Source organism: Melanerpes formicivorus, unplaced genomic scaffold, assembly GCF_026170545.1.
Source record: "Melanerpes formicivorus ecotype bairdi unplaced genomic scaffold, bMelFor1.0.p_v2 SCAF_79, whole genome shotgun sequence".
NCBI classification, from domain to species: Eukaryota; Metazoa; Chordata; class Aves; order Piciformes; family Picidae; genus Melanerpes; species Melanerpes formicivorus.
The window spans coordinates 5310-33051 of record NW_027142431.1 but is presented as its reverse complement, the minus strand read 5'-3'; the positions used below and the strand labels follow the sequence as shown (position 1 = coordinate 33051).

The following is a 27742-nucleotide window of genomic DNA, read 5'->3' as shown; positions in this document are numbered from 1 at the left end:
AGGTCCCTTCCAACCTAAGCTATTGTATGATTTAGTCCCAAAGAGATGGGTCAGCATGCTCAGCAGAGTGCCAAAACAACACCCTTAGCAAGAATGGAGATGAGCCTGCATCATTAAGTGCTGATAGTCAAAAAGTGCTCTCTGCCTTGCAGTAAGCACTTGTGCTATGGCGAAAATTTGCAGAAGCATCTTCAGGTATTACTGAGTTCAGTAATTCTGTTTTAAGTTATTCTTCTGGCTTTAAAATAATCAGTAACTTTTTCCTCTGTAATTTGGAGGCCATGCAGTTTCTGTCCAGCATACAGGCTTAAGGCAGGGTAGACACAGGACAAAGTTACCCACTGCTATCGCTCCCTTTCTTGAAGCTTTTCTGATTCCTAAAGTCAACTCTTGTGAGGGTGGGAAGAAGGAATGTGAAGCTACCAAGAAAATCAATCAATCTCTATACCCCAGCTACTAACCTAGTGGGAATTCATCTAAAAGCTGCCTCCTCTCTTACTCAGAATTCCTTTTTCAAGCCATAGCACAGAAATAATTGCCATTTGCATTACAGGAAGACCTGGTATAGTCATGAAGCTAATCATCTGGTTTGGAGATGAACTACATGTTGTTGTTGAAGGTGAAACAGTCAAGTGGTGATCAGCATAGTTCTGATATTGTGATGTAAACATTGATGTGCCCTACTGTGACAGATCCATTGACATTTCCATGGATGCTATCACACAAGTCATCTTCTCTAGAGGATTTGTAGAAGTTCCTTTAGCTGCTACACAGCAGCAGATTTCAAACACTGAAAACAAATGGGTAAGCTTTCTACCATGCTTCTAGAGTAGTGTACACACATAAATTGTTAAAAGGGAATCACAGAATCACCAAAGTTGGAAGAGACCTCAAAGATCATTGAGTCCAAGCTGTCACCACAGACCTCATGACTAGACCATGGCACCAAGTGCCACATCCAATCCCCTCTTGAACACCTCCAGGGATGGGGACTCCACCACCTCCCTGGGCAGCACATTCCAATGGTGAACAACTCTCTGTGAAGAACTTTCTCCTCACCTCGAGCCTAAACCTCCCTTGGCACAGCTTGAGACTGTGTCCTCTTGTTCTGGTGCTGGTTGCTTGGGAGAAGAGACCAACCCCCTCCTGGCTACAACCACCCTTCAGGTAGTTGTAGGCAGCAATAAGGTCTCCCCTTGGGAGTTGGGAGGCTGGAAAGATACAGGTAGATGTAAAAGGGTAGATTTAAAAGTTCTGTTTGCTAAGTGTAAGATTGTCTTTTAGGAGAAGCATTACCTGTTCTTAAGACAGAGTAACTGCTGATAAGTTACCACTAATTTTCAGGATGGCAACCTTTTCCTCCCCCCCCAGTGAATACATAAAAGGAGTCATGAAGCTTAGAACAGCAGAGGTCATAATTCAGGCAGTTCACTGAGCTACCTTTTGAAGTTGTTTTCACACTTATTAAAGTTTTGCTTATTAGAATTCTACTCCTTGTCAGCAGTAGCTCAGTGCCAATATGCCAGGATGTAATTTAGGTGTAAAACTATTTTCTGGGTTTAAACCAGAACCTTCCATTGGGACACTTTCACTTCTACATTCATCACGTCCACTTTGGGCAAAGCCTGCTTTTGTTACATGTCAGGACACTCAGCATACTTTGCATCAGGGGACAAAGGCAGCATCAGTATTAAAAATGCACTTCCTGGTTTATTTGTGTAACAAACAGCATTTGGTTATAACTGAAGATTGTTTTCCCAGTTACAAGTTTAAGTTCTAGATTGATACATTCTTTAGCTGGAGATAAAAATGCTAGCAGCATCCTGGCACACAATTGTATGCTATTCAAAAATGAACAGGCATAACCACCACCTCCAAACAGGAGAACTGGTAACTGAACCAACCAGCTAAAACACATGGCACTGGAGCTCTATGGAGCATGTCAACTAATACACATGTCAGCTCTATAAAATAACTGGTTTTATTATGAAGGCACTTTTATTTCAAAGCAAAGCAGCATTAGAAGGGGATGCTGGACTAGGTGAATGTTCATTCTGTATGCATAAAGACATCAAGTCAAGGCTGAGGAAAATGAGAGTGAGAAAACAATATGCCTCCCCCTGCCTTCTGCCACCCCGGGTGGAGCAGAAAGTGACAGCTAACAGGATTGTTGCTGTTCTTGAGTTACTTTAGGATGGGTGAAACCAATTATGGCAGGTATAGCTGGAGGACTTCTAAAATGCAAGAGGTGTGCAGGCAGAGAATAAGGTACATTGGCCAAGTAACCAGAGAAGCCTTCTGTTCAGATCTGCTTGTCAGCTTCCTGCAGTTTTTGGGCACTTCATCATGTAAGTTTAAGCAAATGGGAGTGCAATAGAACAGCTAAGCAAATATAATGCAGGATTCTATTTAAAGATTTCCTGTTCTAGCTCTGGAAAGGATCCATTTTCAGCAGCTTCTGCTCCATGCTCTGAAATTGGTCATTTGTTGTCTGGCACTCTCCTACCAGAGTCAATTCTTGCTCCTGGTGGAGTTTTAAAAATACCTCAGTGAAGGTTTTAATGAACACACAAAAGCCTTTACATAAAGGGAAATATTTTTTTCTCTTGATCCAACCCCCTGGCCCCCCAAAACTGTGAGAACAGTTTTGTTATCTCACTTCTTTAGTAGCATCTAATTCCTCCTCCTCCTCTTCCTCATCTTCCTCCTCCTCTTCGTCTTCATTTTTTCTCAGCATACTGCTAGAAATCTGATAAAAATACAAGAGAAGCAAATCAAATGTCTGGTCTGTGCTGCTGAAAGAAAAGGAATTCTGTGTTTGCCTTCCAGTATCTTAAGGGGGCTGTAAGAAAGCTGGGGAGGGGCTTTTGAGGGTGTCAGGGAGTGATAGGACTGGGGGGAATGGAAAAAACTAGAAATGGGTAGATTCAGGTTGGGTGTTAGGAAGAAGTTGTTCCCCATGAGGGTGGTGAGAGACTGGCACAGGTTGCCCAGGGAGGTGGTGGAAGCCTCATCCCTGGAGATTTTAAGACCAGGCTAGATGTGGCTCTGAGCAACCTGATCTAGTGTGAGGTGTCCCTGCCCACGGCAGGGGGTTTGGAACTGGCTGAGCCTTGAGGTCCCTTCCAACCCTAACAATTCTATGATTGCCAGTCTCAGTACTTGCAGATTTTTCACTTGGCAGAGGAGGTAAAGGTTAAGTTGTTCCTCCATTAACCCTTCAATTCTAGTAAGAAGCACAGCACTAACAGATAGTTGGCACAGAACAGAAATACAGTAATGTTTTTGCAATCCCCCCCAATCCCTGTAGTCCTGAGAACCGTGACAGGGTAGGGAAAACTTTGCATGGATCAAACGAACATTAAAAGGATGGGGTTTTTTTTCCCTGGGTTGGCTGCTGAGACAGGACTCCTAAGATGAGGATTAAAGCATAATCTTATCAGGAAGACAGCAAACCAGTGAAAGGAAAAACTCAACACTATGCTGCTCTAAGGGTTTTTTTTTTGTGAGGAAACAACAAGACAAACTTTCCTGGAGGAGTCTTGATTCCTACATGAACTTCTTTCTCTGCCTGTCAGCGCTTGCCCTTCAGAATGATACTGTAGTCCCTTCCTGGTTCCCCACATGTTAAGTGCCAGCTGCCAAGCTTTCAGCTCAGCCCACAGATTCTGCAATCTGTACTTTTCTCTAATGAGGGCTCAATCTCATTCCTATTGAAGATAGGTTCTTCACAGAAGATGCAACATTTACAATTTAAAGTAGAATATATGTTGGTGGTTTTTGTCTTTCCCCCACCAGAAGAGGAACATTAAGCCATCCAAGTCATCTGGAATGCTTTTGAAAAATGATTTTAGGTTCAGCAGTTCTCTAAGGGCATCTGCAGCTCTAATTTTGGTGAGGTTTTCTGAGCTTCCTCACATCCAGGGATATAATAAAACTCGAGTATGAAAGACAAAACTTGCCTTTTTTTCCCCCCCCGTTAACCCTCTATTTTAAAACTCCTTAAGTGCTGGTTATTAAATTGACTTCTGGGAGTTCACAATTCATACAGCTATGCATGTAACAGAAGGGTTTTGTGTGTGCATAAAGCAAACTGCAATCACTGAGCTAATGAAAGCAGAAAAAGCCTTGTTCTTGTTGATGCTCACAAAGTACATCATTTAGCTTGAAGCAAATGCTTGCTTATAAATCTCTGAACATAACAGAAAGTGGAGTTAATCACTGGGTGAAGCTGGGTTAACTTCAGTCTGAATGCCTCAACCAGCAATCTTGCATTCTGTGAAAGAAGGGAAAGACAATGGCACTGATTTACAATTGGAGATGAAGGAGTGCTGCAGCCTGAGCCTGCTAAGGTAGTTTCCTTTCAATGGATGGATTCATTGCTCAAGTTTTTTACAGTTAGAGCATCTGAAATTCTTAAGGAGAACTTCAGTCATGTTTCTAATTAAAAGCTCCCCCTGCCCTGAAATAAGAAGAGGTGCTATTTCAGCTCTAAAGCTTTTTCTGCTCGCTGCTCAAGCACCACTGACAGTGCTGTGATTAACTAAATAGCAAATGAAGTACTTTATAAATGGTGGTGGTAAGATGGCTAAACTGGACCAAAACAGGGAAAGTGAGAATGGAAATAAGGCAGTTTCAATCTATGGTATTTTGCCATAAAGCCAGAATGTACCAATTTTTGATAGCTTATTGCTGGGGGGGTGGGGGGAAATCCATCAAATGTAACAATCTGATAAATTTTTGCTCATCATCAACAGTTTCATGTGAAGACAAATTCTCTGAGTTTGCAGGTAGGTGGTAATTGTCCCTGTCTAAGCTGTTAAGCTGCATGTGGGTAAAGCTTTTGTAGCTAAGTGTGATTTAAAATACCTGGAAAAGGTCATTCTCTTCTGCTAGAGCTGTACCTGAAGTACAGCATACCAACCTGAGTTGGGGAAATGAAATGCTGCAGATAATTGCCAAGGAAAGTGCACACTGAAGAGATTTACAAAGGATTGTCATGAAAACCTGACAAGTCTTTTCAGAACTTGTAGGAAACTGCAATAGTCATGTTTCAAAAAAGCCTTAAAAAGGTTTTCTCATCAGGCAGAGAGTTTTCCTGGGGCTTAGGAGTTTTCTCTCCTGATATATTAATTGCATGGAAATGGAAAAAAATGCAGAGCTTCTTGTACTGTACTGTCTGCATTTGTGATAGAGAGGACAGGCCACTCACTCAAAGTCAAGGTTGGTTTTCACACACTGAATCACTGGGCTCCTTTATCCTTTCAGATGGCACAACTCATTCCTTCAACAATAGAACAACTCAACTGTAATAACTGATCCTGTGTTGAGAGCAGAGAGGGGTAATGACGTGTGTGAAATCAAGCAAACTTGTTAGCCTTGTACTCTCTGTGGTTCTATCCAAAGCAGGGAAGTGGGATGCATACAATTTACATTTGGCCATCTTTGCCTTTAGCCCAAACCCTGGTAAGGATCATCTTAAAGGATTAAAGGTACAATAGAGAAAAAAACCAACACTGCCATTTTGCAGTATCTGCAAGTTCACTGCTGCAAAGAAGTGTCAAAGATTTTTGTAAGGTAGCTGGTTCAAAGGAATGGTCTCTTGGTCATGAGTTTGGTCTGCTGCTAGGAGCTATCACTAGTCTGACTTAGGATCTGGTAGAGCATGCACACTCTGGAACCTGGATACCAAGACTACAAATATGCCGATGTTATTTACAGAATGCCACTTCCCCTTGCACTAAGCGCCTAGATCTGCAAGGTGCCAGTTTGTTGATGAAAGAAACAGTGTTGCTGGAAGTGGCATTTTCCAAAAGCAAAGAACACAGCTCTAAAAGCTGACTTGGATTTCTTCTCAAATCAAAACGATAGAGCTGCATTACCAGAAGATCACCATGATCTTTTGGGGGTCTCTTTCCCTTTGTAATTGTCCTGAACTGAGAAAAGATAGTACATTAGCTAAGGCTGTACTTCAGACATACTTTTGCTACAGTGATCTAGCATTTAATTCTTTCTCTTACCTGGACTGTCCTCAGTGAAGACTTCAAGGAGTCAGTTCTTAGCAGGGGGGACCTGGATTTTGCACGAATGATGTCCAAGCGAGACTGATAGTCTGGTGGGTACAGCGAGCTCCGGAAAACCTGCTCAGACCAAGAAAGCTGTGACCTGGGTGCCAGGAGCCAGCTTGCAAGAATACAGCACCAGACAATTAAACCTGCTCTAGAGATCTGCAGCAACTCTGCTTTGATCAGTTGTAGCTGAACCAAAAATCCTTGCCCAACATTAAGATGTATCAACGCATTTACATTGGCCAAGCGTTCCCCGAGGGAGGAGATTTGCAGGTGGAAAACTGCAATGGTTTCTCACCAACGTGTAGTCTCAGGCTAACCCAGGGGTACAAATCCCAGCAAGCCCTTCCATCTCTTGGGAGAGATGCACTCCTGGCCCTTTCATAAAGAAACCCTTGCTGCCAGTAACAGCTGTATCAGAGAAATTTAACTGAAATGCTCAGGAGAGCTGAAGCCCTAAGGTGAATTGGGAAAACCCTTCAAGTACCGAGCAGACTGCAATAGCCATTTTTTTTACAAGCTCTTCCCAACAGCCAAAAAGAATCAATGGTAAGACTAACAGCTTGATACTAAAAAAAGACTTCATCAAATCAAGGAAGATGGTTGAATACACCCTGGAAGTGTTCAAGGCCAGACTGGATGAGGCCTTGGACAACTAAGTCTAGCTGAGAGGCATCGCTGTCCATGGCAGGGGGGTTGGAATAGATTATCTCTGAGGTCACTTCCAACCTAAGCCATTCTATGATGCCATTCTATTTGTTTTTATGGAAAAGAAATACTTTCTAATTAGCAAAATAAAATTTAAATGAAATGATCAATCTGGTTATGAAAGATAAACATTAACTTAAAGGATAGTTTGAAGTTGGTGCCACATGACATTTTAATTGTGAAACCAGAAGAGTACAAATTTGCCAGGGCATAGTTGAAGTGACCTAATTGTGGCCTTCCAGTATCTGAAGAGGGCTACAAGAAGGCTGGGGAGGGATTTCTCAGGATCTCAGGTAGTGACAGGACTAGGGGGAATGGAATGAAATGAAGCTGGAGGTGGGGAGATTCAGGCTGAAGGTGAGGAGGAAGTTCTTCCCCATGAGGGTGGTGAAACCCTGGAATGGGTTGTCCAGGGAGGTGGTTGGGGCCCCGTCCCTGGAGGTGTTTAAGGCCAGGCTGGATGAGGCTGTGGCCAGCCTGATCTAGTATGGGGTGTCCCTGCCCATGGCAGGGGGGTTGGAACTAGATGATCCTCATGGTCCCTTCCAAACCTGACCGGTACTATGATGCTATACTATGATACTAAGTGCAGTAAAACTGCTGAGTGGTTGCACATGTGAGTGTCACTGAAGAATCATGATTTCCTATGTCCTGTGATAATTGAATAGTATCCTTGGTCCTGAGCTGTATCACAGAAAAATAACATGAGGACTGACAAAACCTATAGAAAGAGACCAAAAATCATCCTGTTGACAAGCTGAACACATACATACAATGTAAATTTCAATGACAGTTAAGTCCAGAAGAACTGCAGGAATGAATGAAGGACTGAAAAACACAACTCAGGAAAGAGAGACTGTAACTCAGAGAAAGCAGAAAAGGTGACTTGAAGCTCTAACTGCCACAAGGCCAAAAAAAAAAACACTATTTGGCAACAAATGTTTCTGAATTCCAGAACAGTCTAATAAAAACCAGTCACTGAAAGATGAAAACAAGCTAACAAAACTCAGAGACTTCTACTGAAGCAATTAGTGTTTAAAACATCAGAGCAATGCAGGATTTTCTCTTGCTCTGCATCTTTCAAGTGAGATGCACTGCAGAGGTGTTCTTTAGCTGAGCCTGGAGTCACAGTTAATTTAGGAAGAGTCTCTTACCTATATTTTGTGGGAAAGATCAGATTGCCACTGCAGTTTCAAAATCTCTGAGTTTACAACCCTGCAAGGTCTTGCTGGAGAAGTGCAAAAAAGGGCTCTGTAAACAAGAGCTTGTTTGGGGAACTTGAAATTGATGTTGCATTGGATGTAAGCTACAGCACAGGAGGCTCCACCTCAACACAAGGGGGAACTTCTTTACTATGAAGGTCACAGAGCATTGGAACAGGCTGCCCAGAGAGGTGGTGGAGTCTCCTTCTCTGGAGACTTTCAAGGCCTGTCTGGATGTGTTCCTGTGTGACCTGAGCTAGACTGTATGGTTCTGCTCTGGCAGGGGGGTTGGACTTGATGATCTCTTTGGTTCCCTTCTAACCCCTGACATCCTGTGAGCCTGTGATTTTTCTGCCTGGGATATGTAGAGCTCAAAGATGTGAAAACTGGTTTTAAGCAAATTGAAAAGCAAATCTGAAATCACTCTTACCTCTAAATCTTTATCTTCATCAATATTCTGGATGATTTGGTAGGCATCGGTGTAGATCTCCAAAGCCTTCCCATGGAACAGCATTTCAATATTTATAAACTCAGAGAATATGGTCTAAAAGCACATGAAAACAAAGGTTTTCTTAATACAGTAAAGTACACTGGCCCTTCAAATAAATGACTCCATTCTGTACAGTATTTACCTGATACAAATAGCTGTACAACACTTGGCACTTTTAAACAGTCAGACCTGCATTTGAAGAGCTAAACCTAAGTGCTGACTGGGCTGGCACTTACACAGCTGTCATTTCATACTAAAATCCTAAGTAAATGCTTGAGAAGTGATGAGGAGACTCATTAGGCATAAGTAAAATGTCATGATGAGAGCTAACAGTGAATTTTTGTTTACTGACAACAATCTTTTTGAACAGGTTGGGTATAAATTGGCTGGAAATCCCCAAATTTACAGAGAAGTGTGTGTTGGATAGAATAGAATGTTCTTTATAGACATATTACAAACCTCACTTGATGACATCTTCAGAATTCACACAGTCTAACACCAAGTACTGGTAGGTTTGGTGGGGTTTTTCAACCACCTTTCATTCCTATTGAGCCTGTATTTCCCTCCCCCTATAAAAAGTTGTATCAGCAATACATCAGGATTAAATTTCAGGTCAGAAAATGCAAGGGGTTTTCAGTCACTAGTCTTTGGGACTTATGCCATTTCTTGTTTGACATTAAGAAAGAAATGAAATCTTTGATTCCTTGCAGTCCCTGCACACTTGTGCTTTCTGCATCACTAAAGCTTTTGACTAACAGTAATTTCCTCTTTAATATTTTCATTGATGATCTGGATGAGGGGATTGAGTCAGTCATCAGCAAATTTGCAGATGACACCAAGCTGGGGGCAGGAGTTGATCTGTTAGAGGGCAGAAGGGCTCTGCAGAGGGACCTCGACTGACTGGACAGATGGGCAGAGTCCAACAGGATGGCATTCAACAAGTCCAAGTGCCAGGTTCTGCACTTTGGCCACAACAACCCCATGCAGTGCTACAGGCTGGGGACAGAGTGGCTGGAGAGCTGCCAAACAGAGAGGGACCTGGGGGTGCTGATTGACAGCTGCCTAAACACGAGCCAGCAGTGTGCACAGGTGGCCAAGAAGGCCAATGGCATCCTGGCTTGCATCAGGAACAGTGTGGCCAGCAGGAGCAGGGAAGTCATTGTGCCCTTGTACTCAGCACTGGTTAGGCCACACCTTGAGTCCTGTGTCCAGTTCTGGGCCCCTCAGGTTAGGAAAGATGTTGAGATGCTGGAAGGTGTCCAGAGAAGGGCAACAAAGCTGGGGAGGGGTCTGGAGCACAGCCCTGTGAGGAGAGGCTGAGGGAGCTGGGGTTGCTTAGCCTGGAGAAGAGGAGGCTCAGGGGAGACCTTCTTGCTCTCTACAACTCCTGAAGGGAGGTTGTAGCCATGAGGGAGTTGGTCTCTTCTCCCAGGCACCCACCACCAGAACAAGGGGACACAGTCTCAAGCTGCACCAGGGGAAGTTTAGGCTGGAGGTGAGGAGAAAGTTCTTCACCGAGCGAGTCATTCGTCATTGGAATGTGCTGCCCAGGGAGGTGGTGGAGTCCCCATCCCTGGAGGTGTTCAAGAGGGGATTGGGTGTGGCACTTGGTGCCATGGTTTAGTCATGAGGTCTGTGGTGACAGGTTGGACTTGATAATCTTTGAGGTCCAACCTTGGTGATACCGTGATACTGTAACAGTAACCTACACAAATTTCTGCATGGATATTAATCCACATATATCATTCCTTTACTAAATGCAGCCACCAGGGAAGCAAAATGTAACAACTCTTAGACGAGGCAGAGGCTAAACAACCAGGTACAGGAAAATTATTTATTCATTGAACTGAATGAATAATGAACTGATTATTTTAATTGCAAAATTCCTGGTATGTGGATTAGGCAATATTTGTGCCTACAGGATTTGGGATTTATGTGAAGTCATACTAAATGTTGCTAATCTTGTCAAAGAGTGAATAGAATAGAATAGAATAGAATAGAATAGAATAGAATAGAACAGAATAGACCAGACCAGCTTGGAAGAGACCTTCAAGATCATTGCGTCCAACCTATCAACCAATCCAACACCACCTAAACAACTAACCCATGGCACCAAGCACCCTGTCAAGTCTCCTCCTGAACACCTCCAGTGATGGTGACTCCACCACCTCCCCAGGCAGCCCATTCCAATGGGCAATCACTCTCTCTGTATATAACTTTTTCCTAACATCCAGCCTAAATCTCCCCTGGCGCAGCCTGAGACTGTGTCCTCTTGTTCTGGTGCTGGCTGCCTGGGAGAAGAGACCAACATCCGCCTGTCTACAACCTCCATTCAGGTAGTTGCAGAGAGCGATAAGGTCACCCCTGAGTTGTGCACAGGACCTGTACTGAAATGTGAGCACACTTACTTTGATGTCCTTTATTTTCTGTTTCTCAAAATTATCAATGGTTTCCTCCAACTGCTGAGTTGTTCGAGTTGCATCCAGTGAAGCTCTCTGCAGTTCACTTTCAGCCTGGTGAAGTAAAACATAGGTGAAATTAGTTCTGGGTATGACACCAAAAAGAAATCTGCTTTAATTGCTCTGAAAACAGTTAAGTCTGGGCTTTCAAAACGCTACCCATGTGTGTAACTGTGCTTTTAAATATGCTTGTAGCTTCATAAGCCAACAAAGCTGCCTTTGCACCACTGTGACTTTGATCTGAGACATGAAAAATGCAGCCAGCTGGGGAAGCTCTATAGACGACGGAGATTGGAATCAATACGGCTGACCAATAAGATCGAGTGTTGTTCCCTTATTGTTCCAGTATTGCAGGCCTATGGTGCCAAGTATAGCACAGTAAAGTGTAGAAGAAGAGGAGAGAGGAAAGGCAGAAGTGTGTAGCAAGGGAACTTCTACAACTTATATAAACTCAGAGAGCCTCGTTGGCATGGCTTCATTGGTTCCCTATGAGTGACCACACATCACACTGTTAAAGATTATTGGTCCAACTATTAACGACACACAAGGTTGTTGATGCAGGTGCATGTCCTGTTGTTCCAAGATAACTTTCCATGTTTATAGCTACCAGTGCCTTGTTTTAGTTACATGCTGCAGGCACAGCACTGTTTTGCTACACTGCTAGCTGGCTCTGCACTTATGCTGAGCATGGCCTACCATCATGTCAGGCTCTAGGCCTGCACTGCCAGATTGCTCACACTGCTTGTCGCTGGCATTGCCACAAAGCTCCCCTGTCCTGAGGTGGGTTTTGTAATCTGCTAATGCCACTGAGCCAGCCCTGACACTGCTAACACAGTGACTGACCCAAGGAACTGTGGTCAGCTTCAAGGAACTGACACAACTCAAGGGTCTTACTCTGCATCAAAATTAAAGGGTTTTTTAAGCTGGTGTAAAGGAGAGGGCAGGAGTGCACAGGCCAGACTGTGCAGAGGAAAAACAAATCACCCTTCATTTTCAACCTGACTCTAGAATGCATCTGTTCTGGTGCCATCTTACTAAGCTTTTGTAAACCATTTAAATGGGTAACAGAGCAGCAGATGGAACCAATGCACTCCTGTAGTATCTCAGTCAGCAGACTAGAGTTGGTACCAGTTTTACATCCACAGTACCAACAGGTATTTCTGGAGAAGAAATAAATCACCCTTCATTTTCAACCTGGCTCTAGACTGAATCTGTTCTGGTGCCATCTTACTAAGCTTTTGTAAACCATTTAAATGGGCAACAGGGCAGCAGATGGAACCAATGCACTCCTGTAGTATCTCAGTCAGCAGGCTAGAGTTGGTACCAGGTTTAGATCCAAAATACCAACAGGTATTTTACATTTTCAGTGGTTTTATGTGCTTTTATAAAACAACCTCTTCAGCAGGGCACTGGGAAGGGGACACACCAAGCAAACCCTAGTGCATAAACTACAGTTTTGCTTATTTCACTGCAAAAAGCCTTTTAGATATGTATTTGAATTCTATGGAACTATGAACTCTATAGAAGTGCAACACTACCATTTAAATAGACACTGAAGCTCTCCTGGTTAAGTAGAGTCTGACAGCTCTGTCCTGTTGCAGGAAATGATGTAAAGTTTGCCCTTGAGTGCAAAATTGGGGTCTACACTTTACTTTCCATACATTGCTGGTCAAACATCGTAAACTAGTCAAGACAGTAGCTACAGGTTCTAACAATGAAGAGTATCAGGAATCTACTTGGACCTAGGATTTGGAAATGGTCCAAATGGAAATGGTATATACAATCATAGAATTGTCAGGGTTGGAAGGGACCTCAAGACTCAGCCAGTTCCAACCCCCCTGCCATGGCCAGGGACACCTCATATTAGATCAAGTTGCTCAGTGCCACATCCAGCCTGGCTGCAAACACCTCCAGGCAGGAGGCTTCCACCACCTCCCAGGGCAACCTGTGCCAGTCTCTCACCACCCTCATGGGGAAGAATTTCCTCCTAACATTCAATCTGAATCTACCCATTCCTATTTTTTTTCTTCATTCCCCCCAGTCCTATCATTAGCTGAAACCCTCAAAAGTCTCTCACCTGCATCCTGCAATTAAGATGCAAGATTCTTCTCATTTCTACAGGAAATAGCCACCAGAGGCCCATTTCCCATGATTTAGTTTTCACTCATGTATGGATATGGAAATTTAAGGCCCAAGGCATGTTCTGTCACTTCTACTTCTTTGATTAAAATCTGGTAACCTTGTATTACAAGTTTACCAATTTGAAACAGTCTCCTTGCAAAACCAGCTCAAAATCAGACACAATTCTGCCATTAGTGGGCTAACAAAACTGATAATGATCCTTAGCAGTACATAGGGTCAAGTCTTACAATAGAAAAGAATAGAATTAACCAGGTTGGAAAAGACCTTTGAGATCAAGTCCAACCTACCACCCAACACCATCTGATCAACTAAACCATGGCACCAAGTGCCTCATCCAGACCCCTCTTAAACACTTCCAGTGATGGTGACTCCACCACCTCCCCAGGCAGCCCATTCCAACGGGCAATATCTCTTGCTGGGAAGAATTTCTTCCTAGCATCCAGCCCAAACCTCTCATGGCACAGCCTGAGACTGTGCCCTCTTGTTCTGGTGCTGGTTGCCTGGGAGAAGAGACCAACCCCCACCTGGCTACAACCTCCCTTTAGAGAGTTGTAGACAGCAAGAAGGTCTCCCCTAAGCCTCCTCTTCTCCAGGCTAAACAACCCCAGCTCCCTCAGCCTCTCCTCACAGGGCTGTGCTCAAGGCCTCTCCCCAGCCTTGTTGCCCTTCTCTGGACACCTTCAAGTGTCTCAATGTCCTTCTTAAACTGAGGGACCTAGAACTGGACACAGGACTCAAGGTGTGGCCTAAGCAGTGCTGAGCACAGGGGCCCAATGACTTCCCTGCTCCTGCTGGCCACACTATTGCTGATGCAGGCCAGGATGCCATTGGCCTTCTTGGCCACCTCCTCTTCACCTCCTTTTCTTGATTTTGCCCAAAACACAGGAGGGAAAGAGTCAGAAAAGCTATTTTGTGCAATCTCTGTTATTGCAATCAGTCCCTCTCTGTAAATGAAGGCAGCTGTTCTGCACAAGCAGCCATTACAGATACAAACACAGGCAGTTATTTTTATGACAAACCAATGCATCTTCTCAATCCATCTTAAGTAGGTTGCCCAGATTTTGTGGGCAGATGCTTTGGGAAGGGAGTTTTGATTGTTGTAGAGCGAAAAGTCTGAACTTGCAGAACCTGCATAGTTTGCACATGGGCAGTTGGGCATTTTCTCCTCTGATACACTCACCTGTGACTGGACATATCAGTAAAGGAAAAAACGACAAAATAACATGGAATATTCATCAAACTATCTATTTTCACATCTATTTTAATATACTGTGAAATTAAATATACTGTGAAACTTCTGTAGATTTGGATTGTGCTGTTGCTATGTTGTCTGAAGCTTCCTGCTGCAGGGCATTTAGAATAGAATAGAACAGACCAGGTTGGAAGAGACCTTCAAGATCATCGAATCCAACCTATCACCCAACACCACCTAATCAACTAACCCATGGCACCAAGCACCCTATCAAGTCTCCACCTGAACACCTCCAGTGATGAGGTGACTCCACCACCTCCCCAGGCAGCACATTCCAATGGGCAATCTCTCTCTCTGTGTAAAACTTCCTCCTGATCTCCAGCCTAAACCTCCCCTGGTGCAGCTTGAGACTGTGTCCTCTTGTTCTGGTGCTGGGTGCCTGGGAGAAGAGACCAACCTCTGCCTGTCTACAACCTCCCTTCAGGGAGTTGTAGAGAGCAATAAGGTCTCCCCTGAGCCTCCTCTTCTCCAGGCTAAGCAACCCCAGCTCCCTCAGCCTCTCCTCACAGGGCTGTGTTCCAAACCCCTCCCCAGCTTTGTTGCCCTTCTCTGGACACCTTCCAGCAACTCAACCTCCTTCCTAAACTGAGGAGCCCAGAACTGGACACAGAACTCAAGGTGTGGCCTAACCAGTGCAGTGTACAGGGGCAGAATGACCTCCCTGCTCCTGCTGGCCACACTGTTCCTGATGCAGGCCAGGATGCCATTGGCCCTCTTGGCTGCCTGGGCACACTGCAGGCTCATGTTCAGCCTACCATCAACCAGCACCCCCAGGTCCCTCTCTGTTTGGCAGCTCTCAGCCACTCTGACCCCAGCCTGTAGCACTGCATGGGGTTGCTGTGGCCAATGTGCAGAACCTGGCACTTGGATGTGTTCAATCTCCTGCCCTTGGACTCTGCCCATCTGTCCAGCCTGTCAAGGTCCCTCTGCAGAGCCTCTCTACCCTCCAGCAGATCAACTCCTGCCCCCAGCTTGGTGTCATCAGCAAATTTACTGATGATGGACTCAATGCCCTCATCCAGATCATCAATAAAGATGTTAAAGAGCTCAGGGCCCAGCACTGATCCCTGGATCAGTTTATTATTATTTACACTTTGTTCTAGCTTTGCTAGAATTTAAGTACCCAGGCCAAAATGTTTCAGTACAGCTGTTTACCTTCACCTGAGGGTTTAGGTATTTATTTTTTTGGTTTTAGTTACAAAGCATTCCACCCAAATTCAGAAAACTGTAATCCATTTTCATTTAAAGATGAGTTTTTGCATTTTCAGAATATCTGATAGGGTTTTATTTTCACACCTGTGCTACCCCCAGGCTTTCTAAGATGGATCTGAAATCAGGCTATGAGCACAGATCCCTTGCTCTCTGTGGCCAAAGCTGTCAGCTGCTGAAACATCACAGTTGATCAAGAATAAAAGAACCACTGCTGGAGCCTAACAGCTATGCTAACAAACATGGAAGCCTCTCTCAGACCCCAACTAAAACTGGGAGGGGTGGCTAACACCCCTTCAGGATGTGCTGCCATTCAGTGAGATCTGGATAGGCTGGAGAGATGGGCAAAGGGGAACCTCTTTCTCTTATCACTTATGCCTTTAATTCTAGTGGATGAGAACTCTGCATCACAGCTCAAGGCCTAGCACTACTGCTGACAGCTGTGCCTTTAGTCCATGAGGAACTCTAATCAGTCAGTGCTTGATTTAACTGGTTTAATATTCTTTGGCAGAGTTCTTTGGCAGAGACAAAAGAGTGGCATTTAACTACCACAGTATTTTTTGCTCTTTCTGCAGCCCCATGGCCTGGTCACTAGAAAGATCCCAACTCTTGAAATAAAGTTGATGAGATCCCACAAAAAGCAGGGCTGCTTTACTTGAGAGTCCAAACCTAGAGTGCAATAAAAAATAACCAGCACTTCAGTGCTGTGCCATAATACATAAAGGGACTGAAGCATAATTGCCTTAGTCACCTTCATTTTTGAACTGCCTAAATTCTGACTGCTTCACAATTTGAAACTTCAATGAGATTTTAAGGAAAATTCTCTGGAGGCTTAATTTTTCCCTCTGTGATATAGATAAATAGTCCAGTGGGGAGAGTCACTGGTCTTTTGAAAGGATGGGTCTGGTTGAATGTTCTACCAGCAGCGCTAGCAACTTCCAGGCTTCATCTCACAGCTGGAGGAAACTCCTACCCCACCTGGCTACAAGGAAGCACAACAACTAGCAAACTGACAGGGGAAAAAAGAAATCAGAAAATCACAAGAACTCAAAGAGGAGTTGTCTGTTGACACTTATTTTCAAAACCCTCCAAATTCCTAGATGCAATCTATGCCTGCACCTCTGGCATACTCCTGTGTAATACTTCATAGCTTCTCAATCCAAAAGGGAGTAACAAAGCAGGTATCATAAACTGTAACTCATCATAAAGTTTAAGAAAAGATCCATGATCAACATAGGAAAGAATCCCTCTGAAGAGCACTCTTATTACTCTATGCTTCTACTTTCTAAACACAAAGCTTTAGTTCTTGAGAAGTGTTTAAAATGCTTCTGCTAGCCACTGGAAACAGAGGATACGATAATGTGTCGATCTGACGGGTTCCGCTGACGTGTCTTCTCCAGCTGAGACAACTGTTTGGCTTCTCTGTTCTTTGCTGTTAAAGTTGCTTTTAAATCATCCTGGAAATACAATGGTTTGGACATGTTTTAAATAAATCTAAGATAATACAAACTGCACTTCTCCCCATACATGCATTGTCTAGGAAGTATGAACTTCTGCTTTAAACAAACCCAGATTTTACTGATGTTATCCTGTTAAGTGAAAGCCTGAGAGGGAAGTCAACAGGGACCAAAAGGGTTTAGCACCTTGCACAACCCTCTGTAGCACACACACTGTGATTTAAAACGTGGAGGAAAAGAGCTTTTAATGAAACATATAGTAAATGGTCAAAAGTCCATATCTAGATGTGCTGGAAGGTGTCCAGAGAAAGGCCATGAGGATGAGCAGGGGGCTGGAGCTGCTCTGCTATGGAGACAGACTGAGAGAGTTGGGGCTGTGCAGGCTGGAGAAGGGAAGGCTCTGAGGAGACCTTCTTGTGGCCTTGCAGTATCTGAAGGGGGCTACAAGAAAGCTGGGGAGGGTCTTGTTAGGGTGTCAGGGAGGTATAGGACTGGGGGGATGGAACTAAACTAGAAATGGGGAGATTGAGATTGGATGTTAGGAAGAAGTTGCTCCCCAGGAGGGTGGTGAGAGACTGGCACAGGTTGCCCAGGGAGGTGGTGGAAGCCTCATGCCTGGAGGTTTTTGCAGCCAGGCTGGCTGTGGCTGTGAGCAGCCTGCTGTGGTGTGAGGTGTCCCTGGCCATGGCAGGGGGGTTGGAACGGGCTGAGCCTTGAGGTCCCTTCCAACCCTGACAATTCTATGAGACTATGTCTAATGATCAGAGGCATTTGAGGCCTGGAGGTTTGTCTGTTCTCAAAGGTTTGTTTATTTGGTGGTGGTGGTGATTTTGGTTTGTGGGTTTGGTTTTGGGTTGGGGTTTTTTTGAGGAAGACCTGGCAGCAACCCAACATATCTGAACTTTGCTGACATGACTGGAATGTTTGGGTGTGACTTTTCCCTTCCAACCCTGACAATTCTATGATTCTGATTCTATGATTCTGTGATCTCCAAAGCAGAACCCAGGCCAATTCCAGGCTTAGCAATGGAATAAAGGTGGCAATTACAAATAAAAAGTGGCATCAAATAAATCATCAAGAATAAAACAGATATAAGAACAAATCCATATGAAAAATGTGAGCTTGAGGTGCAGTGCCACAGTGCACTTAAGTATGAGGAACACACAGCATTCTTATATGGAAAACAGCATCAAATGTTGATCATTTTACCTGTTGATTTATACAGATTATGATACAGACATACACAAAAACTACAGATTTGAGTTTATGTGATGAAGGCATTCTCTATGTCATGTACAAGTACCAGAAAGAACTATTTTAATCCTATAAACTAGTATTTACTTATTAAAATTTACTGGTTCAAGCCTATTCCTCCTGGGAGACAAAAAAAAAAAAGAAAGGCAGGCAGTATTTTGTGGGAATGTTTCAACCCCCTACAGGCTGTTTCCAGAATGCAGGGAATGAAGAGACCTCAGTTTTTTGTGTATCTTCAGCTTATCTTGATGGCTTTGCAGGACAGAGAGGGATTCAGGCCACTACCTAATTTGTCTGCTTTGAAAAGTGTCTTCCACATGATGAAGTTCACCATCAAACACAATTCTAAGTTAGAAAAGTTGTTAAAGGCAGTGTAAGTTGACTAAGAGTCAATTGCCTTTTGGACCTCTGAAGTGTAATAATAGCAACAATAAAACCAATGACATTCATTATAAAGAAAAAAACATCCTGAATTTCCCTGTCCAGGAAGTTTCACACCACTCACAATACCTTTTGTTTAGCATTTGCTTGTGCTCCAAGAGGCTGAATAGCCTTGTCTTCACATCAAATATTGCATTCCTTCACCTATATAGTTTCAGTTCAGCTGGATTAATACATGATCTAGTTAAACTGATGACCACAGTAGGAAAAAGCAGACCTACTCCCCCTGAATATTTTCAACTGAGTAGCCAGAACACCAAAAGGTACCTTGTGAAAACCCCCAGATGTTTAACCTACCCTTTTCAGTTTCACTATGGTCCCGTAACTTTTCAGAGGTTCAACAACCTTGGCTTCAAGCCTATGAACCTACAAAAGAAATTGGAAGGTCACTAAAATCATCCACATCTACAGGATGCAGAACAACTTCTTTACTTGTCACTCATCTTATTAGGAATTTAGTTCATTTTCATTCTTTGTATTACAGGAAGGATCTGGAGGTGCTGGAAGGTGTCCAGAGAAGGGCCATGAGGATGAGCAGAGGGCTGGAGCTGCTCTGCTGTGGAGACAGACTGAGGGAGTTGGGGCTGTGCAGGCTGGAGAAGAGAAGGCTCCAAGGAGACCTCATTGTGGCCTTCCAGGATCTGATGGGGGCTCCAAGAAAGCTGGGGAGGGACTTTTTGAGGGTGTCAGGGAGTGATAGGACTGGGGGGAATGGAGCAAAAGTAGAAATGGGTAGATTGAGATTGGATGTTAGGAAGAAGTTGTTCCCTATGAGGGTGGTGAGAGACTGGCACAGGTTGCCCAGGGAGGTGGGTGGAAGCCTCCTGCCTGGAGGTGTTTGCAGCCAGGCTGGATGTGGCTGTGAGCAAGCTGCTATAGTGTGAGGTGTCCCTGGCCATGGCAGAGGGGTTGGAACTGGCTGAGCCTTGAGGTCCCTTCCAACCCTGACAATTCTGATTCTATGATTCAATGACCTACTAAAAATACAGTGGGATGAGGGTTTTAAAAATACTGCAAAAACCAACAGGTGGTTAAATTAACCAGTAAACAACTTGCATTTTAAGGAGCTCAAGCTGATTGCTAGTGGAATTCCTTTTTCTTCATTGGCAACACATTGGGAAAAATGAAACACAGCTGGGTTCTAACAGCTGGGTACTGAATACATCAAATACTGTACCCTCAAGGTCTGTAGCTGTCCAAAGTTGTTTCCAAAGGAATTGTTCTACAGCTGCTGATAGAATGTGGACTAAACCATCTCTGCCATCACATACTGCATGAAATGCAACAGTTCTTCAAAATAATGTAAACAGCACCACAGGTAGTGGAAATACTAAAAATGCCAACAGCAGGGTGTGTAAAATGCACAAAAGCTCTCACAGGTGAGTGCATCTCAATTTTTGTTTCAGTTCTCCTAGTCAGAAAAACAGCCACATATGGTCAGACAGGCAATAGGATCAGACTTATCTGCTTGTCAAAACTTAACAATACTGCCCAAGTGGCCCCAGCATAAGCTGTTGATGACTTCAGACCAGCAAGTCATGGCTCTCTGCTGTTACATCCATTCGTGCATGTCTCTGCTGGGAAAGGACACACATTACATTTCTCTTTAAACTGCCAGTCACCAGTCAGCCAAAATCCACAGCAACTGAGCAAACATTTTTCCTTTACTACACTCTACCACTGCACTATCAAACAATTTCACTTAAACTACCAATAGAACAGAATGGAATAGGGCACTAAGGCTCAAAATGAAGCAATATCAAACCACCTGCTCATCTTGCTTACTTATCCTTCCATATATTGTGGAAGTATCTCACACTTCAGCATTTAGACAACCAGTACTGGAGCTGAAGACCAGAAACCAGTAACTAAGTTAATTTTCTGTTGCTACATTGTCAATATATATGAAAACTGTCCCAAAATAAACAAAGCTGAGATTATCTATTTGGTTTTCATGAGGAGAACTTGTTCAAAAATGGATAAAAGCTTCTCTTTTCCTTTGTTGGATCTGCTGGAAAGAGGGGAAGGTTGCAAGGATGATTTCAGGACTTGAGCATCTCTCTTCTCCAGACTGAACAACCCCAATTCTCTGAGCCTATTCTCATGGGAGAGGAGCTCCAGCCCTCTGATCATCCTTGGGGCCCTTCTCTGGACATGTTGCAGCACCTCCAGGAATAGAATAGAGTAGAGTAGAGTAGAGTAGAGTAGAGTAGAGTAGAGTAGAGTAGAGTAGAGTAGAGTAGAGTAGAGTAGGGTGGGGTAGGGTAGGGTAGGGTAGGGTAGGGTAGGGTAGGGTAGGGCGGGGCAGGGTAGACCGGACTGGACGAGACCTTCAAGATCATGGCGTCCAACCTATCATCCAACACCACCTAATCAACTAAACCATGGCACCAAGCACCCCATCAAGTCTCCTCCTGAATGCCTCCAATGATGGTGACTCCACCACCTCCCCAGGCAGCACATTCCAATGGGCAATCACTGGAACAGGTTCTCCAAGGGAAGTGGTGGAAGCCTCATCCCTGGAGGTTTTTAAGACCAAGCTGGATATGGCTCTGGGCAACCTGATCTAGTGAAGGGTGTCCCAGCCCATGGCAGGGGGAGTGGAACTAGATGTTCCTGGAGGTCCCTTCTAACCCTGACTGTTCTGATGCTGTGACATGTACTCCAAAGATTAGTCTGAGTATATATGAATGTTTTGTTATTGTTGTTTTGTCTGAAATCTCAGCATTTGGAATTCTGTATCACAGGTTACAGTTTGTCTGGCCCCACACACAGAAGTGTAAGTGGCATCAACACCTTTCTTTACACCCTTATCTAGCAGAAATGTGATCCAAATCAAGCTTGTACTTCTAGCACTGAAGTACAGACTTATGAAATGTACAGGGGTCCCCAAGAGCACCTTAGAGGGCTGTCAGTGCCCAGTAAAGGAGTCTAGTTTGTGTTCTCTTCCATGCTGCTTCTGATAACAGACTTGGCCAGTGGAAAAGCACTGATTTTACCTCAGCTGCTGCTAGACAAATCAAGTCAGAAAACTAAAAGAATACTTTATTAACTGCAAATCAGAATCCAAAGTCAGAGACCAATAAAAGACTTTCTCTGTCTCAAATTCTGTGGGTGCTCACAGGGACAGTTTCACTGACTTCCACAGGACTAATCACAGGCAGTTTTCACTGAACTTGTTATACACCGAGCAAGTGATGAATGCTTTGGCAGCCTACCCTCTTCTGCCACTAATCTATTTAAGAGCTGTTTCTTCCCTGTGTTTCCCTTGTGATTGCAGAATGTCTCTCTTTACCCTTTTCATCACAGATAAGTCACTGCAAAGCTCAGATGGCAAACACAACATGTACAGCTTTAATTTTGTACCTCCGCCTGGCGATAATCCTGAAGTCTGGAAAATTCACCTGCAAATTTTATCAGTCCAGCTTTTAAGTCTGGTGTCTCTGTGGCTGCATATGCATTGATTTCCTTCACAAGAAGATCTGCTTTGTCTCGTAGTCTGGCAGTTTTTCGTACGTATCCAGCAAATATTTGGCACAATTCACCAAAATGTTTCTCCACGTTTGAAACGGCATCTTGTATTTGTCTAGTCTGATTGTCCCTGGATACCAAAGGAAAAGAAGGGGAAAATAAGCAGGGGGACAAATGTTCACAACACATACAGAAGAAAAACCCACCTAATTGCATCATTAATAATTTATACCTGATCTGTACCTCTCGTTTCAATGCAAAGCAGGTATCTCTTCTCAAAAAGAGAAGGGAATAAGCTGAGGTAATAGGTGCTGCTCTCTGAATTAATAACAAACAAACAAGCAAGCAGATCCAGTAGAGGAAAACTCAAAACTCAAAGCACAAACAGCAGATGGGAGGAAGTTTTCCTCCTGTGGTCAGCAAACTACTCTCAGCGTTAATTACTAACGCAGGGCTAAGCCCTGCAGCTACCAAACAAGGCTGAGCCCTTACGACTTCCTGCAAGAGCCTGCCAGCTAAACAGACAAGCCAAGGGGTGGAGAAAGTAGTCAAATCTCTAAAAACATTAAATGGTCCTGAAATTGTGAACAGGTACCAAACTGCTCCTGGTCAACACTACAGGGGATAAAGAATATCCCTGACAATCACAGAAGAAAGTGAAAGGACACAAGCACAGAGGTGAAAACTCTTCAGAGCACAGAAAGGACATTCACCACCCACAAGTCATTTTATTTTACATTATACTAACATGGTTTAACATTCATTTAACATATTTAACATTCTGTTTATTTTATTGTTTTGTTTTTGTTTGCACCAACTGCCTGTTTCATTATTAATGACCTAGAGAAGTTGTTCTGGATATTAATTCACATGTTCCACTTGATATTTCACTTTCCGAGTCCTACACCATTTGAGGCTCTTGTTATGCTTCAGTGACACAACTGAAACGAGGCCAGTGAATTCATGCCAATTATCACAGTCTCACAGTATCACCAAGGTTGGAAGCGACCTCGAGGATCACCAAGTCCAACCTGTCACCACAGACCTCATGACTAGACCATGGCACCAAGTGCCACATCCAATCCCCTCTTGAACACCTCCAGGGATGGGGAGTCCACCACCTCCCTGGGCAGCACATTCCAATGGCCAATTACTCTCTCAGTGAAGAACTTTCTCCTCACCTCCAGCCTAAACTTCCCCTGGTGCAGCTTGAGACTGTGTCCCTTTGTTCTGGTGCTGGTTGCCAGGAAGAAGAGACCAACCCCTTCCCGGCCACAACCACCTTTCAGGTAGTTGTAGAGGGCAATGAGGTCTCCCCTGAGCCTCCTCTTCTCCAGGCTAAACAACCCCAGCTCCCTCAGCCTCTCCTCACAGGGCTGTGCTCAAGGCCTCTCCCCAGCCTTGTTGCCCTTCTCTGGACACCTTCCAGCATCTCAACATCTTTCCTAAACTGAGGGGCCCAGAACTGGACACAGGACTCAAGGTGTGGCCTAACCAGTGCTGAGTACAAGGGCACAATGACTTCCCTGCTCCTGCTGGCCACACTATTCCTAATGCAGGCCAGGATGCCATTGGCCCTCTTGGCCCCCTGGGCACACTGCTGGCTCATGTTTAGGTGGCTGTCAATCAGCACCCCCAGGTCCCTCTCTGCCTGGCTGCTCTCAGCCACTCTGACCCCAGCCTGTAGCTCTGCATGGGGTTGTTGTGGCCAATGTGCAGCACCTGGCACTTGGACTTGTTGAATGCCATCCTGTTGGACTCTGCCCATCTGTCCAGTCGGTCAAGGTCCTTCTGCAGAGCCTTCTGCCCTATAACTGACCATCATCTGCTCCTAACTTGGTGTCATCTGCATTCTTCTCAACCTGACTGAAACAACTAGAGGATAATTTAGTCTCACAGTATCACCAAGGTTGGAAGACATCTCAAAGATCATCGAGTCCAACCTGTCACCACAGACCTCATGACTAGACCATGGCACCAAGTGCCGCATCCAATCCCCTCTTGAACACCTCCAGGGATGGTGACTCCACCACCTCCCTGGGCAGCACATTAATTTGGCTAACAGCAACAGCCAGAGACTGGGTCCTAGGAAGTCTCCATGCTGTATATGAGGTGATTTACATCAAGTGCTCTAATTCTCAGCAAGAAAATTCACTCATACCACTGCCTTGCTGAGGGCAACCAAAACATGAATGCAGAGGAAAACTTCCTTCATACCTCAACTCCAAATGCTGACCAACATATAAGTACTGACTCAACAGCACATGAAAATCAGAAGAGATATGTAATTCCTCAAAACTAAACAACCAAGCAGTTAGTGGAAGCAAAGAACACCTTCTTTTTTTTCCCCCCAGGAACTCTTCAGGGAAAGTATTTCAGGCCAAAGTCCCGCTATGGGCAAAAAGCTTCACAGCAAGCAGTCCAGGAGACTGTTCAAGAAGGAATTTTTTTTGCTTTGAACAAAGTCTAAGTACATTTTTCACTCCTCTAAGGCATATTTGAGAACAGAACAATTTGAACAAGAAAGGTTTTGCCCAGTAAGTGTGAAAGTAAGAGTCCCATTAAGCAATAGTAAGAGTTGGTAGGTTTTTTTTTTCTCCCATTTAATACTATCTGATAAAATCTTCACTCAAAGCTCTGTCCTTCCAATTTGACTGGAAGGCTCTCGTGTCAGAAAATGCTCCTTCCCCACTTTTGAAGCCTGTTTCCTCACTAATTGTACAATTTTGATCTTACTGTACTCCCATGAAAACAGTATTTAATTTGGGGGCATGAAACACTACATTTCCTGAGACAGAGGTGTGAAAGCTTGTGGGGTTTTCCCCCCTTCCATTTGTATCCAGTTCTGGGCTCCTCAATTCAAGGACAGAGAACTGCTTGTCCAGCGCAGAGCCACAAAGCTGCTGAAGGCAGAGGAACATCTCCTTGCTGAGGAAAGGCTGAGGGAGCTGGGAGCAGAGGAGCCTGAGGGGTGACCTCATTCATGTTGGTAAAGATGTATCATAGTATCAGTCAGGGTTGGAAGGGACCACCTAGTTCCAACCCCCCTGCCATGGGCAGGGACACCCCACACTAGATCAGCCTGGCCAGAGCCTTGTCCAGCCTGGGCTTAAACACCTCCAGGGATGGCACCCCAACCACCTCCCTGGCCAACCCATTCCAGATAGTTCCACATATTATAAAATAAGCAAAATTGTTATGGCTTGGCTTACCGTATAATTTCATTTCAAAAGAGGGGGAAAAACATATCGTAAAGGGTAAATATCAGGAAGGCAGAGCCAGGCTCTGTTCAGTGATGTCCAATGAAAGGACAAGGGGCAACGGGTGCGAGCTGGAGCAGAGAAGGTTCAGAAACAGGGGAACGGAATTAATAACTTTTTCCCTGTGAGGGTGGCAGAGCCCTGGAGCAGGCTGCCCAGGGAGGCTGTGGAGTCTCCTGCTCTGGAGACATTCAAACCCCACCTGGATGCATTCCACTATGAGCTGCCCTGGGCGATCCTGCTCTGGCAGGGGGGCTCGGAGTGGGTGATCTCTAGAGGGCCTTTCCAACCACTAACACTCTGTGATTTGGGCCGGCTTAGAGGCGGCCGCAAAAATGCCATCGAAAGGCCCGAGTAAGCCGGCAAGCCTTCCTCTCTCCACAGCACACCATGCCCAGGAAAGTTTTTCGGCCTTTACCCGAGCCAAACAGAGGCAGGTCCCCCACCCCTAGGCGATGAGCTGCCGTAAGGAGACGGGGCCCGCACCGGCCCCGGCGCCCCAGCCCACTCCCCGGGTACCCTGCACCCGGGCCTCCTTGGCCGGCCCCCGTCACGGAAGCCCCCGGGAGGCGCCTTCCGGCGGCCGGGCAAGATACCCGCGACAGGCACCGCGGCAGCGGTACCCCCGGAGCCTTCTCCGCCCCTCACCGCCCCGTTACCTGGCTTCCAGCCCGCGGCCCAGCAGCATCATGGCGGCGGCCGCCCGGCGGCACGGAAGGCGGCGCTCCGCGTGCGCCCGGTTGCCATGGTCACCACCCGCCCCGCCCGGCCCCGCCCCGCCCCGCCGCGGACCCCTGCCTGGGGAGGGCGTTGCGGCTCCTCCGGGCTTCGGGTGCCTGCGGCCCCGTGAGGGGCTCCTGGCGGCCCTCGGGATGCGATCGGCCCCCGCCCGCCACCGCCCCCGTCCCCGTCCCCGTCCCCGTCCCTTTCGGCGGCCGGAGGGCGGTGAGGCCCCGAGCCCGCCCCAGGGCGGGGGCTGCGTCTTGCTGTTTCCCAGCTGGCTGTCCCCCGGGGTAGTGCGGCACCTGCACCGGTGCAGGAGCACAGAGCGGGAAAGGTCGAACCCGTCTCATCAATAATAAATAAATAAATAATCAGGAAACTCTCTTTTTTCCCTTGTTTTTTTTCTTGTAAATATTGGTTTTTTCTCCCCTGCTCATCCACCCTTGGCCAGTGAGAAGCAGTCCCAGGGGAAGCATCCTACTTGTTTGCCAGCTCTGAGAGAAAGCCTCTGAGGCTGGGCAGCCATGGGAAAAAATTCCATGGAGCACCAGGAGAGGCCTTTAAAACAATTATTAAAGCCGTGATTAACACCCCACACACGCACCTAACAGACCCCTAGTCCCCTCGCTGCAAAGGAAGCATTGGGAAAGTGACTGGGACAGCGTGGGCACCAGCAGGTTGGCAGTGCTGAAGAAGGAGACTGCTGGCACAGCCCCACCAGGAGCTCTGTGCTGGGCAAGGCAAATGCAGGGAAGGCCCTTGAAGGAGCGAGGGTGGGAATTGTGCCGTGTCTGGAAACACAGCAGTGGGCAACAGCTAAGTATGGTATAAAACCAGGACAAGTGTAGAGTCTGGCATGTGGGAAAGAACAACCCCATGGACCAGGAAAGGTTGTGGGCTGACAGACAACAGTTACCCTAAGGCCACTGTGCTTAACTGTCAGGTGTGGCCCTATGCCACACTTAACTGCTAATCATTATCCTTGGTGCAGAACCACAGAATGGCTTAGGTTGGAAGAGACCTTAGAGATCACCCACTCCAGCCTCCCATGGGCAGGGACACCTCTCAGCTAGAGTCAGCTGCTAACGGCCTTGTCCAGCCTGGCCTTGAACACCTCCAGGGAGGAGGCATCCACAGCCTCCCTGGGCAACCTATGCCAAAGTCTCACCACTCTTCTTCCTAAAATCCAGTCTCACCCTGCTCTCCCTCAGCTTCAAACCATTCCCCCTTGTCCTGTCACTAGACACCCTTATGAAAAGTCTTCCTGTAGGATCCCTTCAGTATTGGAAGAAAGCTCTAAGGTCCCCCCAGAGTCTTCTCTGTTGTAGTATGGATGTTTTACTTACCTCGAGCAATGCTTTCAGGATGAGACGTAAGCAGGCAAAGATGTTTATTATGTTACACAGCAAAGTTGTCCAGTCTATCAGAAAGCACATGTGTCACAACTCCATTGGTCATTTTCTGCTGGCATGCATGTAATTATGGCATACAGTAGGTCAAAATAACAAATCAATATTTTAACACACCCAACCAAATTCTGCCTAGTTTCTCTCCTTTCGCTACAAGGTGTTTACATTACCCTCAGAGTCAAAGACAAAACATAGCT

General features: G+C 45.4%; 1 protein-coding gene across 2 annotated transcripts; it reads right to left on the bottom strand.

Annotated features, from left to right (window-relative positions):
- Nucleotides 1-1673: 1673 nt before the first annotated feature.
- CIBAR1 (CBY1 interacting BAR domain containing 1) lies at nt 1674-26152 on the bottom strand. Of its 2 annotated transcripts, XM_068164330.1 has the most exons (9): nt 26073-26152; nt 22049-22283; nt 18980-19048; nt 16886-16987; nt 14250-14255; nt 10877-10981; nt 8409-8522; nt 6021-6140; nt 1674-2749 (listed from the first exon to the last, which is right to left on the bottom strand). In XM_068164330.1, the coding sequence occupies exons 1-9, from the start codon at nt 26102-26104 to the stop codon at nt 2651-2653; spliced, it is 882 nt and encodes a 293-aa protein (XP_068020431.1). In that variant the 5' UTR covers nt 26105-26152; the 3' UTR covers nt 1674-2650. The 2 variants fall into 2 exon arrangements, with proteins under 2 accessions (XP_068020431.1, XP_068020430.1); XM_068164329.1 differs by lacking the exons at nt 14250-14255; nt 16886-16987.
- Nucleotides 26153-27742: the final 1590 nt, after the last annotated feature.

What these genes read in the sequence shown, in the direction of transcription:
- CIBAR1 (XM_068164330.1), bottom strand. Translation starts at nt 26,104, where the DNA reads ATGATGCTGCTGGGCCGCGGGCTGGAAGCCAG. An exon ending in AGGATTATCGCCAGGCGGAG is followed by an intron (nt 19,049 to 22,048) that starts GTACAAAATTAA and finishes TTTCTTTTGTAG; the next exon opens with GTTCATAGGCTTGAAGCCAA. An exon ending in ATGAAGATAAAGATTTAGAG is followed by an intron (nt 6,141 to 8,408) that starts GTAAGAGTGATT and finishes TGGTCTGAGCAG; the next exon opens with GTTTTCCGGAGCTCGCTGTA.